This window comes from Gopherus evgoodei, chromosome 4 (genome assembly GCF_007399415.2).
Source record: "Gopherus evgoodei ecotype Sinaloan lineage chromosome 4, rGopEvg1_v1.p, whole genome shotgun sequence".
Lineage (NCBI taxonomy): Eukaryota > Metazoa > Chordata > Testudines > Testudinidae > Gopherus > Gopherus evgoodei.
In genome coordinates, this window is record NC_044325.1 from 92,146,578 (window position 1) to 92,164,641 (window position 18,064).

Consider the following 18,064-nt stretch of genomic DNA (forward strand, 5'->3'; position numbering starts at 1 on the left):
CTACAACGAGTCGTACTGAAAGGTGAACTGTCAGGCTGGAAGGAGGTTACTAGTGGAGTTCCTCAAGGATCGGTTCTGGGACCAATCTTATTTAACCTTTTTATTACTGACCTTGGCACAAAAAGCAGGAATGTGCTAATAAAGTTTGCGGATGACACAAAGCTGGGAGGTATTGCTAACATAGAGAAGGACCGGGATATCATACAGGAAGATCTGGATGACCTTGTAAACTGGAGTAATAGTTATAGGATGAAATTTAATAGTGAAAAGTGCAAGGTCATTCATTTAGGGATTAATAACAAGAATTTTAGTTATAAATTGGGGACGCGTCAGTTGGAAGTAATGGAAGAGGAGAAGGACCTCAGAGTATTGGTTGATCACAGGATGACTGAGCCGCCAATGTGATATGGCTGTTAAAAAAGCTAGTGCGGTTTTAGGATGCATCAGGCGAGGTATTTCCAGCAAAGATAAGGAGGTATTAGTACCGTTATATAAGGCATTGGTGAGACCTCATCTGGAATACTGTTTGCAGTTCTGATCTCCCATGTTTAAGAAGGATGAATTCAAACTGGAACAGGTACAGAGACGGGCTACTATGATGATCCGAGAAATGAAAACCTGTCTTATGAAAGGAGACTCAAAGAGCTTGGCTTGGTTAGCCTAACCAAAAGAAGGTTGAGGGGGAATATGATTGCTCTTTATAAATATATCAGAGGGATTAATATTAGGAAGGGAGAGGAATTATTTAAGCTTAGTACCAATGTTGACACAAGAACAAATGGATATAAACTGGACACTAGGAAGTTTAGACTTGAAATTAGATGAAGGTTTCTAACCATTAGAGGAGTGAAGTTCTGGAACAGCCTTCCAATGAGAGTAGTGGGGGCAAAAGACGTATCTGGCTTCAAAACTAAGCTTGATAAGTTTGTGGAAGGGATGGTATGATGGGATAGCCTAATTTTGACAATTAATTTTGGCAATTGATCTTTGATTATCAGCAGGTAAGTATGCCCAGTGGTTTGTGATGGGATGTTAGATGGGTTGGGATCTGAGGTACTACAGAGAATCTTTCCTGAGTGCTGGCTGGTGAGTCTTGCCCACATGCTCAGGGTTTAACTGATCACCATATTTGGGGTCGAGAAGGAATTTTCCTCCAGGGAAGATTGGCAAAGGCCCTGGAGGTTTTCGCCTTTCTCTGCAGCATGGGGCATGGGTCACTTGCTGGAGGATTCTCTGCAGTCTGAGGTCTTCAAACCACGATTTGAGGACTTCAATAACTCAGACATAGGTTAGCGGTTTTATGGAAGTGGATGGGTGAGATTCAGTGGCCTGCATTGTGCAGAAGGTCAGACTAGATGATCATAATGGTCCCTTCTGACCTTAAAGTCTATGAGCCTATGTAAAGTAATGCACATTGGAAAAAATAACCCCAACTATTCATACAATATAATGGGGGCTAGTTTAGCTACAACTAATCAGGAAAAAGATCTTGGATTCATCACAGATAGTTCTCTGAAGATGTCCACACAGTGTGCAGAGGTGGTCAAAACAGCAAACAGGATGTTAGGAATCATTAAAAAGGGGATAGAGAATAAGAAGGAGAATATATTATTGCCCTTATATAAATCGATAGTACACCCACATCTTGAATATTGCGTATAGATATGGTCTCCTCTTCTCAAAAAAGATATACTGGCACTAGAAAAGGTTCAGAAAAGGGCAACTAAAATGATTAGGGGTTTGGAGAGGGTCCCATATGGTTAAAGTGATTAGGACTTTTCAGCTTGGAAAAGAGGAGACTAAGTAGGGGATATGATCAAGATACATAAAATCATGAGTGATATGGTGAAAGTAGATAAGGAAAAGTTATTTACTTATTCCCGTAATAAAAGGACTAGGGGTCACCAAATGAAATTAATAGGCAGCAGGTTTAAAACAAATAAAAGGAAGTTCTTCATCACGCAGAGTACAGTCAACTTGTGGAACTCCTTGCCTGAGGAGGTTGGGAAGACTAGGACTATAACAACATTTAAAAGAGAACTGGATAAATTCATGTATGTTAAGTCCATTAATGGCTATTAGTCAGGATGGGGTAAGGAATGGTGTCCCTAGACTCTGTTTGTCAAAGGGTGGAGATGGATGGCAGGAGAGAGATCACTTGATCATTACCTATTAGGTTGACTCCCTCTGGAGCACCTGGCATTGGCCACTGTCAGAAGACAGGATACTGGGCTAGATGGACCTTTGGTCTGACCCAGTACTGCCGTTCATATGTTGAATCTATCTGTAGTAAAGACGTTTAAATAGTAAAAGCAGATAGTAGTAGAGAAAAATCCTGCTATAGTGATTGCTACCTTAAAACTTGCCAGATTTCCCTTATATGTATACAGAACTTCAGTTTTTGTAGTATTATTTATACAAACTACAGGAAATATCGTGGGGTAGTGTTACCAACTCTCTCAATTTTATCTTGACTCCTTAAGCATTCCAACAGCAGAAGTCCTAATAAGAAGAATCCCATGCTTATTTTTTTAAATTCCATAATTGATAAACCAGTCTCATAAGTTTAGGGAATTTACCCATATTTTTGAATGCTTGGAATTGGCGATACTGCATTGAAAATACTGAGGAAGTATTATTGACAAGCTTTAAGTGTGACTAGTGTAAGGAATTTTGCCAATCCCCCTGCCAATGCAAAATTATTGCCTACAATATATTTTCTAGTGCTTTGTGGAGCTTCGTGTTAAGCATCTCCAGGGATGGGGTTTCCAGCATGTACCTAAGCATTATGTAACTACAAGACAAAAACTGAACAGCAAAGTCACTACTAGACAATCCCTTGTTCTAAATGGTTTGTGGATTGTTAATAAAAATACCATCAATGTCATAGTGAAGAAAGAAACAAGATAAATAATTCAGTACATTTATAATACTACATGTAGTGTTTTGGGGCCTGAGTGCACTGAGGGTATGTCTACACAACAATTATCCACCTGTGGCAGAGAGCTGACTTGGGCTTATAGGGCTCAGGCTTTGGGGCTGTAAAATTGCTGTGTAAATATTCAGGCTTGGGCTGGAGCCCGAGCTCTGGGATCCTGTGCGGGGAAGGTTACCAGCAGGGCCAGCTCCAGGCACCAGCGCAGCAAGCAGGTGCTTGGGGCGGCCAACAGAGAGGGGCGGCACATCCAGCTCTTCGGCGGCAATTTGGCAGCAGGTCCCTCAGTCCCTCTCGGAGGGAAGGACCTGCTGCCGAAGAATGAAGCATTGGCAGTAGAGCTGGTGCCAAAGTGCTGCGAATCCTGGCTTTTTTTTTTTTTTTTTTTTGGCCGCTAGGTGCGGCAGAAACACTGGAAACGGCTCTGGTTACCAGAACCTGGGCTCAGGACATAGGTGTTTCATTGCTGTGTAGATATACCCTTAGGCACTTAGAAGCCTAGCCCTTAGTCAATAAGTATAATTATTCAGTCATAACTATTGAAAGGTAGTGTTCAAATTTTGAAAAATGAGTTGCATGTAGGAAGCGAGGCTGCCTTGCATGACTTAATACATTATTCTTAGCTCTTATACAGCATCTTTAAAGAATAGGTTTCAAAGCACTTCACAGAGGAGGGCAGAGCCTTAGCTCTATAATCAGAGAGATAATAAAAATGGTCTGAATTTAAAAAAATTAAAATTCTAAAATACTCTTTTAATGGGCAACACAGCAGGTGCCATATAAAGAAAATGTGTGTGCAGTGTAGTATAAAGGTTATATCCGCATTCCTTTGCGATCACCTGCATAATTTCTCATGGTTTTGCCATTAATGAGTGATGCAGTCATCCAAAACTCATGCCTGTAGTGTATCTATGTATTATGTCAAGATGTCTTCACTTTACCCTTCTGAAATGTATTCATTTATTTTGATCTTTTAAGAGATTGCAGCTCAGCTACACGGTGAGGCTGCTTACATGGTGGAAAATTAGCAGCTGTTTAACACTACGTAGTAACACCACCGAACAGGAGGAGCAAATACCCTGGTTAGAGTCTGATTCTAAGATCACTGAAGTCGGTGTCCAAGGAGTCCAAGTGACTTTATAGGTTGAGTCAAAACCGATTTATCTAGTTTTGTCTGTTTGGAAATGGAACTTAATATATGGTCATAATCATTGATTTTCATTTCATTTTTAATGCATTCCTCGGCCATGATGCATAGAAAATTGAAACATATTAAGAATGTATAACTGTCAACAAACTAAAATCCAAACAGTTTGCATCATAATCTCACTTTACTTCTTAGCTCACAGGGCTGCTGTGAGAATAAATACATTAAAGATTGGAAGTGGTTTGAGATCTACTGATTAAAAATCACTATATAAGAGTGAGGTGGTATTATATAATGCTACATACTTCAGTTGCAACTAATGCCCCCTGGTATTATGATATAACATTGTTTTGAGTTCACACCATCTGGTATACTGTTAGGCATCTAAGATACTGCGGTGTATGGTGAATGTATTGCATTTATCAGCTGTTGGACTGTGCTTTATTTGAGATGTGAGAGTAATGGTTCATTTGCAAAAGATGAGGCAAAGCTGCTGACTGAAAGATGCACTGTTAATATAGCATGTATGTATGTTTTTGTGTATGTACCTGTGTGCACCTCCACAACACAAACTGTATGCAGTGGTGATATCCATGTGATACTTACTTTTGATGTGGACATAGCAGCAAAATCAAGACAGACACATGCATGGAATTAAGTGGCAGGTGTCAACTTTTATTAAACTTTAAAACAGGGCAGGGTGCTACTCACTCATACTATTCTATACCAGGAAATTAATTGGTTCCAGTGTGGGAGTTACAGGGCTCCTACCTTATAAACTTGGGGTAGGCTGTCTTCAGCCTACCTCCCAGGACTCAGCTCTCTCAGCTCTATCAATCTTCCCCCTCCCCCATGAGGGAAACAGAGATTGCAGCGGGATGGGGAACTTGGCCCACAAGGACCCCAAGTTCTCACCCTATCACATGAGCCCAAGGCCCATCGCCAAAATCCCAGGTCTTTTTCCTCTGAGAACTGTTCATTTTGTTCTCTTAACTGAACTGCAAAGCAGCCATAAGTTGTGACAAATAAACTACACCACCCCAGTACCTCAGTTAGATATTAGGCACATTTCCACGTAACCCCATTGTGTCTTGAAGATGCTTGAGGAAGGAAAAAAACTCCCTGGTCTTCTGTCAATTGGCCCCGGAAGGAAAAAAATCCTTCCTGACCCCTTAAATAGGAAATTTAGTAGACCCAAACTCTCTCTCTAGCCTGGTTCCTGTTCCTCATTCTGGTGGGTAGGATGGGCTGCTGGAATGGAGCCTAAAGAGGCTCAACATGGCCCCTGCACCTGGTTAAATCCTAGGGCTGGGGTGTGCTGGCCAATCAACACCACTTTCTCCCAGCTGGCCAATAGGTGCCAGATTCTCACAGTAGGAGAAGCTACCTATTGTCCTTTGGCAAGTGCCTCCCTTCCTTGCTGCTGGGGCTGTCCCCCTTTCACTGTAAGCCCCATCAAGTTCCTTCACCCACTGATGCAGGTGGATGGCATTTATCTTTCACCTAAGTCACCTTCACTCTTCACACTAATCACACCTCTCTGCCAGGGCTATTTATAACTTTCGATAGTTTAAGTGTACTGGGTGTGTCACTTATTCCATCTCCTGGGCAAGAGGGATGATTGAGTGGTTAGGGCACTGTCTTATGAAACGGGAGATACAGTTCAATTCCCTGCTCTGCCATGGACTTCCTGTGTCACCTTAGGCAAATCATTTAGTTTCTCTGTGCCTCAATTCCCTGGCTGTAGAATGGGTATAATAGCAATTACGGGGTAGAATATTTTGAGTATAAATGTATTAAAAGATTTGAAGCACTTTGAGATCTACTGATGAAAAGTTCTATTTAATAAATAGGCATTATTATTTGCCATCTTGGGTTCGGGCAGGGTAGATCTTATTTTAATGGTATGTATATTATATATTACTCGTTGAATATGAGCAAGAATATATATATGTTCTTCTTTAGGTGTGCCTTGCCCATCTTTGTATAAACCACACTCCATTTTGCAGCTAAACAATGTCATTTATTATTAACGCTAAGATTTTGTCATGGATATTTTTAGTAAAAGTCAATGACAGGTCATGAGCAATAAAAAAAAAAAATTAATGGACGCTCATGACCTGTCACTGAGTTTTTTACTAAAAATATCTGTGACAAAATGGGGAACTCAGCTGTGAGGTCCCCACACCACCCCCAGCACCTCGGCATACCCAGGAGGCACCTCGCAACTCCCGGCTGCTGTGGGCTGAAGTCACAGATTCTGTGACTTCCACACCCTTCGTGACAATCGTAGCCTTACTTATTATGCATTCCATGGTTTGGAAGGTTTGGTTGACCAGATATTGTCTATTTTTTTTTAAGTTCATCACTTAATATAAATTACCAGCTTACTTTGCAACAGTTGTCCTTTTAATGCTACGTAGCTTCTCTGCTAAACTTACTGGACACCACATGTTCAGTGCTCTACCCTGAATTTGCCTCTAATATACATAGTTTTTAGCAATGGAGGGAAAAATAACCTAAACTCAAGGCAGTGACAGTCTCTCGTAACAACATAGCCCTAATCCCAACTGCGACTTCTTCCATATATTTTTGCAGTGCAGATGCTAAATAAAAATAATAGGCTAATCAAAATGATAAAGCAGCAATAAAAAAATAGGGAACATTATTTTTCAGTACAGATTTTGTATCAATATTGTGATGGGGCAAGGCCAGATGGCTACAGTGAAGTACTGAGAAACAGGTATGTTAGCCCCAGGCTAAACAAATCCCTAGGACCCTGGTAACCAAATGGCAGTTGCTCCAGGTTAATCAAGGCACCTGGGGCCAATTAAGATCTTTCTAGAAGGCAGTGGAAATAGCTACTTTTAATTAGAACACCTGCAGCCAATCAAGGCAGGCTAATCAGGGCACCTGGGTTTAAAAAAGAGCTCACTCTAGTCAGGTAGGGAGGAGCCAGAGGAGAAAGAGTGTGTGTGCAGAACTGGGAGCAAGGAACTGAGAGTGAGAGAGTATACTGCTGGAGGATTGAGGAGGACAAGCATTATCAGACACCAGAAGGAAGGTCCTTTGGTGAGGATAAAGAAGATGTTTGGAGGAGGCCATGAGGAAGTAACCCAGGGAGCTGTAGCTGTCATGCAGCTGTTACAGGAGGCACTATAGACAGCTGTGATCTACAGGGCCCTGGGCTGGAACCTGGAGTAGAGGGCGGGCCTGGGTTCCCCCATCAAACCTCCCAACTCCTGATCAGACACAGGAGAAGCTGGCCCAGACTGTGTGTTCCACAAGAGGGGAAGATCACTGAGGTGAGCAAATCTGCCAATAAGCGCAGGACCCACCAAAGTAGAGGAGCAACTTTGTCACAATATTTTTTGTTTATACAATGTACAAATCAACTATTTTAATTTCAATGTAACCTAATCTTGTGTGCGTATTTTTTAAAAAAAGTAAAGGCTGGAAAGATGGAGGAAATGAAAAGCTAGACAAAAATGGAAGCCTTTCTTGTTAGCTGGTTTTGTTTTAATGTGTAACAATATTACCTATATGTCCTCACATTAGTCTTCATTATTTTGTAATCAGCATTTTGCTCTCTTGTAGAAAGATGGCTCTGTTAATTATGCAATCTGTTCTTTTTTTCGGATGGCCTTGTCACTTTTTTCCCATGGTTTTAGTAGTAGTATGATTGCAAAATAAATTTTAAAAATATCCTAAGAGATGTGTGTGATTTACTTTAGATATGTTCTGAACCACATTAAAAAAACAAATTAAAGACATATTAGTCTAGTTCAGATTATGCTTTCTGAGATTTAGCTTGTTTTTTTCCTCTCAGTACTCATTGGATCAGCACCAGAAAGTGTCTCTTGTTTGTTAGGTCAAGAGCAGCACTAATTTTCTCCTGTTCCTCTGAATTCTACTGTACACATTTTAATGTCCAGTACAACTAAGTAGCCTCCTATATAGCTTTCAACTTGTATAGCTTACTGTATAAAGCAGGGGTGGCCACATCTGGGTATGGAAATTGTATAGCGGGCCATGCATGCTCACAAAATTGGAGCTTGAGATGCAGGAGGGGGTAAGGGCTCTGGCTGGGGGTGAGGGCTCCGGGGTGGGGCTGGGGATGAGGTATTAGGGTGCAGGAGGGTACTCCAGGCTGAGACTGAGGGATTTGGGGGGCGGGAGGGGGATAAGGATTGGGGTGGGGAGCAGGAGGGGGTCAAGGGTGCAAGCTCTGGGCTTGCCTCAACAGCTCCTAGAAGCAGCAGCATGTACCCCCTCCGGCTCCTCTGCATACCCCCCTGTCTGCAGGCACCGCCCCTGCAGCTTCTATGGACCATGGTTCCTGACCAGTGGGAGCTGTGGTGGTGGCGCTTGGGGAGAGGGCAGCATGCGGAGTCCCCTGGCTGCCCATATGCATAAGAGCAAGAGGGGAGACATGCTGCTGCTTCCAGGAGCTGCACAGAGTGGGGCAAGCTTCCAACCCCACTCCCTGGCTGGAGAGCCAGAGCGGGACAAGCTCTGGATCCTGCTCCCCAGTGGGAGCTCAAGGACCAAATTAAAATTTCTGGAGGGCCAGATGCAGTCCCCGGGGCCGTAATTTGCTCACCCTAGTATAAAGTGTACTCAGTAGAAGGTCTTTTTTAATTCCTATTTGACTAATTCTGCCATTGTTACTCATGGTGAGTGTAGTACCTTACTTTGCAAGCAGTGCCTCTGAAATTATTTTATAATAATCCCAATGGACCTGAGTGTGCCACCCTTACATTACAAATAGTACCTTACTATATGAGGAATCCCACTGATGCCACAGAAATCATGGGGAATGCTCACAAAGTAAGGTACTGTTCAAACAGGAAGCTGCAGAATTTGGCCTTATGTTCCTCAATCAGGCAAAAGGCAGGGTTGTTATAGTGGAGGAAACAAAACTATATATAATATACTATAGTCAATATGCATTTGTACATGTACATGCATTTTTTCAGTACCTATTTGAGTAATTAACATAGGCATAATTATAGGCAAGTCAAAGAGACAGCTCTCTGCCCTTTCCAATCACCCAAAGTTTCAGCTTTGGAAGGATAACAATTGTTTTTTCTCAGAATCATCAACACCATGAGCCAGGCCCAAAAATCATGGGCTTGGCTTAAAAACCAGATTTAAAAAAAAAAAACCCAACCAAATCAAAAAACACTGAGTTTAGGATTCTTTTTATTTGCTTTCCAGTTTTTGAGTCTGTAAAGTTCATGCTTTCAAGCTTTTCTTTTTTCAGAGTAGCAGCCGTGTTAGTCGGTATCTGCAAAAAGAACAGGAGTACTTGTGGCACCTTAGAGACTAACAAATGAAGGCCAGAAACTCACTTTAAAACAGGGCTCCACTGAGTTTTTAAGTGATGAATAAATCTTAAATGGTCCCTTTCTGATAGGATGTTTACCCTCACATTCCATGAAAGGATTGCTGTGGATTTGAGAAGCCAATTAATCGCCCTGTTTGCACCTGGAGAATGGGCCAGAGAGAAAGCCTAGCTTGGGAGAGGGGGAGAGAGAGAGCTTTTCATCATAAAGAACGGGTGAGCTCAGGTGGAGACCCAGGGGAGAGGTGGGAAAGAGGTCCCTCTCTCTGGGAAGCAGCATAAGACTGCTGAGAATTAGAGAAAAGCAGATAGTCTTCTCCAGGGATAAGGTGGAAGCCTGACTTGAGACGGGGACCTGAGGAGTTGTAGCTTGCTTGAACCCCTGAGTGAGGAAAGAAGTGTTCCCAGCCGCTGGGCTATGGGGCTGATTTGAGGCATAGAAGCCTGTGGCTAGACAAGAGGACCGTCTAGCACAGCAGAGGCATGCCTGTTACAAAGTGGCTGCCAGCTGAGCCCAGCAGGGCTGAATGTTTGGTTTTGCATACATTTTTGTTGAACTTTGGTAAAGGATTCTGTCTCCAGAAGGGGCAGAACTCTGTAAAGTAGTCTGGCTGGAGGATCAGGACAGTCCTACATATGGAGTAGGGCAAAGGACAGTGGGGGAGAACTGAGGCAACTGGGCTGTGATGCCATATCCAGCCGGGAGAGGGTGTTGTTGGGGCAGCAACTTTGCTACACCTTGTTATACAGGAGTTAATTTTGCAGTATGTATATGTTGAAAAATATAATGATGTTTTTACTGTTACTTTTTCTGACTACAACTACACTTCAAATTTCCATATGGTCCAAAGATCTTAATATAGTGAACATCTCCCAGAGCCCATTTGTGTGTGATTTTGAAAAATTTGAAGGAAAACATGACACCATCACCAGCTGTTCAGGGCAAGAGATGACTTCCAACATGAAACCTAGATTTGAAGAGCAATGCCTAATTTAAATAACATTGCTAAATGAGAAGTTGCTCTCAGATTGCTTCACATGGACTAAAAATGACTGTTTTGATTTTTGGTTTGCAAAAACACCTCATTTGCTACCTTTAGTTTTTGTAAATCAAGAGATATTTAGTATAAAGTTTCTGTTTTATCTGAACTATGAATATTTGGGGGGGTTCAGTTCTAGTTCATCTCTTAATCCAACGGTTGGATCGGACGTATAATTTACCCTTTCTATGGTGTCCTTTATAGATAATCAGTTCTGCAGTTGCATAAACCTTTTGTGCTTAACAGCTATCCGTGAGTTCAGAAAAGCATTAAGCAGTTGAGTTTACATCAGTACTGATAAAGATCAGTAGTTAAACAATGGATTATGTGTCAGTAACAGCACAGTGGAGAGGGTTTTTTATGAAAGCAACGATTTTAATGTATGTGAAATATGTAAGTTTTAAAACAGAACCCACAGTACTGAACATCCAGCGGGGTGAGATGTGGTTCATTTCAGGTCTCCTACTCTCTTTACTATATTAGACAATAAGTCCACTGTAGAATTTAGAACCATGTATGGAGAATATTATAATAAACAAAATAAATGTTGTAGCAAGATTCAAAATTTTACCTGACCTCTTGTAATTCTCCAAAACCTTTACTCCAGGGAAGTAGAGGGACCCCTCAGGGGGTCATGAGGTTATTACATGGGGGTCATGAGTTCTCAGCTTCCAACCCAAACCCAGTTTGCCTCCAGCATTTATAATGGAGTTAAATATATTTAAAAGTTATTTTAATTTATAAGGGGTGGTCACACTCAGAGACTTGCTATGTGAAGGGGTCACCAGTACAAAAGTTTGAGTACCACTGCTTTACTCTCTCTGTGTCTGCTACTTTTGTGCTTTTGGGAGGTGGTTGTTGATATTTTGTAACCGACTGGATTCTGTAGATGGCTTTTCAGGGATCCAGAAGTACTTAAGTTGGTGGTATATGGTATTAGAAGATTTTACCATGTATTTTGAAGGGATACTTGCAGTGCTGCACAGCCTAATGAAACTAGTATTTCTATTTATCATAAGAGAAAGTTTACAGAAATACGCACACAACTTCAAGTACTGTAATTCCCACAATCAGGGGTGACTCCAGGCCCCAGCACTCCAAGCGCGTGCTTGGGACGGCAAGCCACGGAGGGCACTCAACCGGCACCGCGAGGGTGACAGGCAGGCTGCCTTCCGCGCCTTGCCTGTGGAGGGTCCGCTGGTCCCGCAGCTTCGGCGAGATGCCTGCGGGAGGTCCGCCGAAGCCGCGGGACCAGCGGACCGTCTGCAGGCAAGCCACAGAAGGCAGCCTGTCTGCCTTGCTTGGGGCAGCAAAATTCCTAGAGCCACCCCTGCCCACCATGAATAACTTAAATTACTTGAATCATGTGAACTTATCAAGAAAATCTCCTGTATGTCAAATGCACATTAAAACAGAAGTGGGGTTTTGGCCACGTGTGATGCTGGTACAGCATATCTTTCTTTTGCAGTGTAGTGGTCAAGCTGAAACTCTTGTTTGAGGGGTGGTGAACTCCATATGTGTGTATTCATAGACTCTAGGACTGGAAGGGACCTCGAGAGGTCATCGAGTCCAGTCCCCTGCCCTCATGGCAGGACCAAATACTGCCTAGACCATCCCTGATAGACATTTATCTAGCCTACTCTTAATATCTCCAGAGATGGAGATTCCACAACCTCCCTAGGCAATTTATTCCAGTGTTTAATTACCCTGACAGTTAGGAACTTTTTCCTCATGTCCAACCTAACTCTCCCTTGCTGCAGTTTAAGCCCATTGCTTCTTGTTCTATCATTAGAGGCTAAGGTGAACAAGGTTTCTCCCTCCTCCTGATGACACCCTTTCAGATACCTGAAAACTGCTATCATGTCCCCTCTCAGTCTTCTCTTTTCCAAACTAAATAAACCCAATTCTTTCAGCCTTCCTTCATAGGTCATGTTCTCAATACCTTTCATCATTCTTGTTGCTCTTCTCTGGACCCTCTCCAATTTCTCCACATCTTCCTTGAAATGCGGTGCACAGAACTAGACGCAATACTCCAGTTGAGGCCTAACCAGCGCAGACTAAAGTGGAAGAATGACTTCTCACGTCTTGCTCACAACACACCTGTTAATGCATCCCAGAATCACGTTTGCTTTTTTTGCAACAGTATCACACTGTTGACTCATATTTAGCTTGTGGTCCACTATGACCCCTAGATCTCTTTCTGCCATACTCCTTCCTAGACAGTCTCTTCCCATTCTGTATGTGTGAAACTGATTGTTCCTTCCTAAGTGGAGCACTTTACATTTGTCTTTATTGAACTTCATCTGGTTTACCTCAGACCATTTCTCCAATTTGTCCAGATCATTTTGAATTTTGACCCTGTCCTCCAAAGCAGTTGCAATCCCTCCCAGTTTGGTATCGTCCGCAAACTTAATAAGCATACTTTCTATGCCAACATCTAAGTCGTTGATGAAGATATTGAACAGAGCCGGTCCCAAAACAGACCCCTGCGGAACCCCACTTGTTATACCTTTCCAGCAGGATTGGGAACCATTAATAACTACTCTCTGAGTATGGTTATCCAGACAGTTAAGCACCACCTAATAGTAGCCCCATCTAAATTGTATTTGCCTAGTTTGTCAATAAGAATATCATGCGAGACCATATCAAAAGCCTTACTAAAGTCTAGGTATACCACATCCACCGCTTCTCCCTTATCCACAAGACTCGTTATCCTATCAAAGAAAACTATCAGATTGGTTTGACACAATTTGTTCTTTACAAATCCATGCTGGCTATTCCCTGTCACCTTACCACCTTCCAAGTGTTTGCAGATGATTTCTTTAAATACTTGCTCCATTATCTTCCCTGGCACAGAAGTTAAATTAATTGGTCTGTAGTTTCCTGGATTGTTTTTATTTCACTTTTTATAGATGGGTACTATATTTGCCCTTTTCCAGTCTTCTGGAATCTCTCCTGTCTCCCATGACTTTCCAAAGATAATAGCTAAAGGCTCAGATACCTCCTCTAACTCCTTGAGTATTCTAGGATGCATTTCATCAGGCCCTGGTGACTTGCAGGCATCTAACTTTTCTAAGTGATTTTTAACTTGCTCTTTTTTTGTTTTATCTTCTAAACCTACCCCCTTCCCATAAGCATTCACTATGTTAGACATTCCTTCAGACTTCTCAGTGAAGATCCATGCTCCTTTTTTCCCAGAGGGTTTTGTGGGTGGCTTCATTGTTAGATTTCTAGCTTTCGGAGCATCTGGTGTGACACCAGAAAAGGCTATGCTTCCTGAGGAAAATAAAATATAAAAATAAAAAAAATTACTTCCAGTGGTGACCTGGAAAGCCAAGTTCCTTATAGTGAGATCAGGGTATAATCATAAAAGGAGGAAGTTATGAAAGACTTAAAAATTACAAATAAAAACACTTAATTAAACCAAACCCTCACATGGAGACTAATAAAGCAATGGTGACTCTTTACAGCAAATGGTTTTTATTATTTTTTGAGGAAGATAAAATATGTTGTTTATCCACTGCTGTAATTGTTCCCCAATACAACTTTACTCACCATCAGCCGTTCCAAAATTCTGTGGGAGACTACAGTCCCAGTTCTGCTTTTGTTAGTGTTACTCCAGACTTCCATCTAAGATGAGGTTCTAGCCTGACTTTTCAGAGGCATACCATCATAATGCTCCCCAGAAGACAGGGGAGCATTATGATGGTATGCCTGTAATAACCCTGTAATTTTCACAAATTTGGGCTCATTCTTGCAAACACTTAGAGTAATTTTCCCCATGTTCTTATGCTTGTGCATATGGTTATTCACATTTCTAAGTGTTTGCATTATAGGGTCCTAAAACAACGCTTCTTGCAATTATTACCATTCTTTGTTTTTTTCCTCTGGCTCTTTGAAAGAATAAAGTATCTTTATTGTTGGGAAAAAGAGTGAATAAGATTGTCACTGGGTTTGAGTCAACTAACAGTGCTGCAACTTTCTCACACAGGAGTGTGAAAAAACACCCCCATGAGGGCAGCAAGTTGCAGTGCTGTAAAGCGCCAGTGTAAACAGTGCCCCAGCACTGGGAGCTATGTCCCTTACTTTGGTGTTTTTTTAGAGCCCCGTGACCACTCAAGCCATGTTAAAGCATTGCAATGGCAGCACTTTAGCATTGCCAGTGTAGGCTATCCCTAAAGTGAGTTTTCTGCCATGTCTTTGATATTATTTGTTTGCCAATCAGTCTTTATTACACAATGTCAGTGTTTCCCAAACATTTGAAAATTGAGTCCTTATTCAGAAGAATGAAACCAATCTTTTCTTCCACCTGCTATGTGGTGTTAAAGGCCTACACATCTTGATTTATGCATGTTTCTATCCTATTTGCTTCCTACACTTTGGGAAATGCTTGTGAAGAACTTTGTCGTTGGCACATCCTCTCTTCTCCTTTCTTAAATGATGTGATAAGCAGTGAAATAGTTGTGTGCATCAGAAGTAGTATCTGTTTAAATGAGTGGGAGGGGGAGACTTCATAATTCAGAGCTGCTATTTGAGGTTTTCTGAAAACTCTGGTAGATGCAGGCATCTGTTACTCATTTCATGCTTGAAGGTTTTCTTTGCAAATGTTATAGCTAAAATGTGTGTTATAATTAAACCTGAGATTCTGGAGAACAATTGTCAGGTTTGTCCATGCCTGCCCTTCCAATTACCCCTTCGCATGCAATTCAATGAGCGCATGCCTTGCACTGTGCAGTATTTGTTTAATTTTTACATCTTTTCTAATGTATAATCCTGTTTGTAACCAATTTTATTTGTTTTTCAGAATGAGATGAATGCCATAGCATCATCAGGCCTCTTCTTCAAAGATGGTAAAAAGCGCATTGATTACATCTTGGTCTATAAAAAGTCAAGTCTACAAATAGAAAAAAGAAACACTTTTGAAAAGAACCTGAGGGCAGAGGGCTTAATGTTAGAAAGAGAGGTATGTCTTCCAGTATATATTTATTCTGATATGACCTATAAATTACTGTGATAAGCTATTAAATGTTAAGAATATTCCTAATTTATTACAAACAGACTTTCAAAATTATAACTGCTGACCAGGATTTTAGTGCTATATGTTACCATCTAAATCAATAAGGGACAGATTCACCACTATGTTGATCTTGTTTATGTTAGCATTATTCCATTTAAATCAGTGGAGATGAACTGATGTATGGAGTAGTACAGTGGACAAATGGGCTCTATCTACTTAGTTTTCTTTCTCACTCTTCCAGCTGGCACAGATGGGAACACTGTGAAGTAAAAACTGAAGTCCACTCACTAGTCAGCCCAAACAGCATTGATAGACTCAGAGTCCCTTCCCAATTTTCTTTTACTGATTCAGACCAGGGACCTGAATATGGATCCCAGCATCCAGCTAAGTGTCTTCACCACCAGGTATTGGCTCTTCTGGGGTGATGGAATGTCCATCTGTTTTCTCATGAGAAACTTTGAAAGGGTAAATGTTTGAGAGAACCATTTACCACCCACTACTCTATGAGTTCTACTCTACTCTGAGAGTCCTGTGGCACCTTATAGACTAACAGACATTTTGGAGCATGAGCTTTCATGGATGAGTACCCACTTCGTCAGATGCATGTAGTGGAAATTTCCAGGGGCAGGTATATATATGCAGGCAAGCTAGAGATAAGGAGGTAGGTCAATCAGGGAGGATGAGGCCCTGTTTTAGCAGTTGAGATGTGAAAACCAAGGGAGGAGAAACTGGTTCAGTAATTGGCAAACCATTCACAGTCTTTGTTTAATCCTGAGCTGGTGGTGTCAAATTTGCAGATGAAAACACCAAATTTGACACCATCAGCTCAGGATTAAACAAAGACTGTGAATGGCTTGCCAATTACAAAACCAGTTTCTCCTCCCTTGGTTTTCACACCTCAACTGCTAGAACAGGGCCTCATCCTCCCTGATTAAACTACCTCATTATCTCTAGCTTGCCTGCATATATATACCTGCCCCTGGAAATTTCCACTATATGCATCTGAGGAAGTGGGTATTCACCCATGAAAGCTCATGCTCCAAAACATCTGTTAGTCTATAAAGTGCCACAGGACTCTTTGCTGCTTTTACAGATCCAGACTAACACGGCTACCCCTCTGATACTCTACTCTGAGATGATGAGGTTGATAAGTCCCATCTGATTCCCCAAGAACTATTTTAACAGTATGCTGAATTGATGGCTTTGTTGGGCCAAGGATAGCAGTAAGATAAAATAGGATGTTTATCCGCTGCTATAATGTTTCCCCAAATACAACCCCCAATACAGCTACTCTGATAGCAGTAATAGCTCAAAATAAGTCAGAAATCCTGCTAGGAAAATATGTTCTGGTTTTTGAATTATAGATTATAGAGCAGGAATATTTATGTACAGACTCAATTCAGAAGCAGGCTCTGCACTTTATTCTCCTCTCACTTGTGAACTTCCATTGCATTCAGTGGAATTACTCCTGATTTACACCAGTTTAAATGGAGACCAGAATAGGGTCTGTCTTAAACGAAGTTGTTAGACTCTTTCAAGTCATTCTTGCACATATCTACACACAATCTCGGCTAATTTGACAATTAAATTAGCTAATTTTGAAATTATTGTATTTAATATTGTTGTTACTATTTTGATTCAATCTAGCAAAACAGAAAAAAAATCTGAAAATGTCTGATATTTTCAAAACAGAACTATTATCCCCAAAAGCCTATTAACAATCAATATTTTAGAAAATTAAAGCTTTCTAAATTCAGAATTTGATTTGAATATCAGTTCATTCTCTTAACAAAATTAAATTTGACAAGTTTAGATGCAAAACCATCATTTTGAAAGAAAAAATCAAGCAAAGCAACATTATAAGTCTGTAAAATGACTTAAAACAAAACTGTAAATCTTTTTAATTGTAATGTATTCTTAAATTCACTTTATTTTTTCAGTCCCCTTAATATGACACCCTGCAAGCTGCCACGCAAAGACTATATAGTTAAAAGCATATATTATTGTGCCCTTCCAGTATTATGTAGATAACATTTTCTCCCTATTATTTGTGTTTTAAAGGTTGTTTGCAGTGTTGTTGTAGCCACATGAGTTGGTCCCAGGATATTAGAAGAACAAGGTGGGAAAGGTAATATCTTTTATTGGGTGATGGGAAAAAAATTGAGCTTTCAAGCTTAACTAGACCTGAAGAAGAACTCTATATAAGCTCAAAAACTTGTCTTCTCCAACCACAGAAGTTGGTCCAATGAAAGATATTACCTCACCTATCTTGTCTGTCTTAAAGGTTAAGCGTTGAAATGATTAATATTCCTTCAAGAATTATAGAATAAAAGTAGCATTTCCTTTTAGATGTGTGTAAGAAATATTGTCATGGACCCAACTATCTATCCTCAGGCAAAATGCTCTTTGGCTTCAGCATGGTAGTTTTCAGTGAGTAAGAACTGCATGATCACGTCCACTGATAAGTGACTTCTGCCAATATTTATAAATTGAAAGCGGTTTGTCAGCATAGTGGATGCAATTCAATCCTTTCCACAGCATGCTAAGACTAGATAGGAATTCACCACCAAGTAACAAG

General features: G+C 41.0%; 1 protein-coding gene across 3 annotated transcripts in view; it reads left to right on the forward strand.

Moving 5' to 3' along the window:
- Nucleotides 1-18,064, forward strand: part of ANO3 (anoctamin 3) — a 403,783-nt gene that overhangs the window by 282,267 nt on the left and 103,452 nt on the right. For all 3 annotated transcript variants that reach the window (XM_030560189.1, XM_030560192.1, XM_030560190.1), the window contains one exon: nucleotides 15,274-15,432. In XM_030560189.1, coding sequence (XP_030416049.1) covers nucleotides 15,274-15,432 — 159 coding nt within the window. The remainder of the gene's footprint in view (nucleotides 1-15,273; nucleotides 15,433-18,064) is intronic.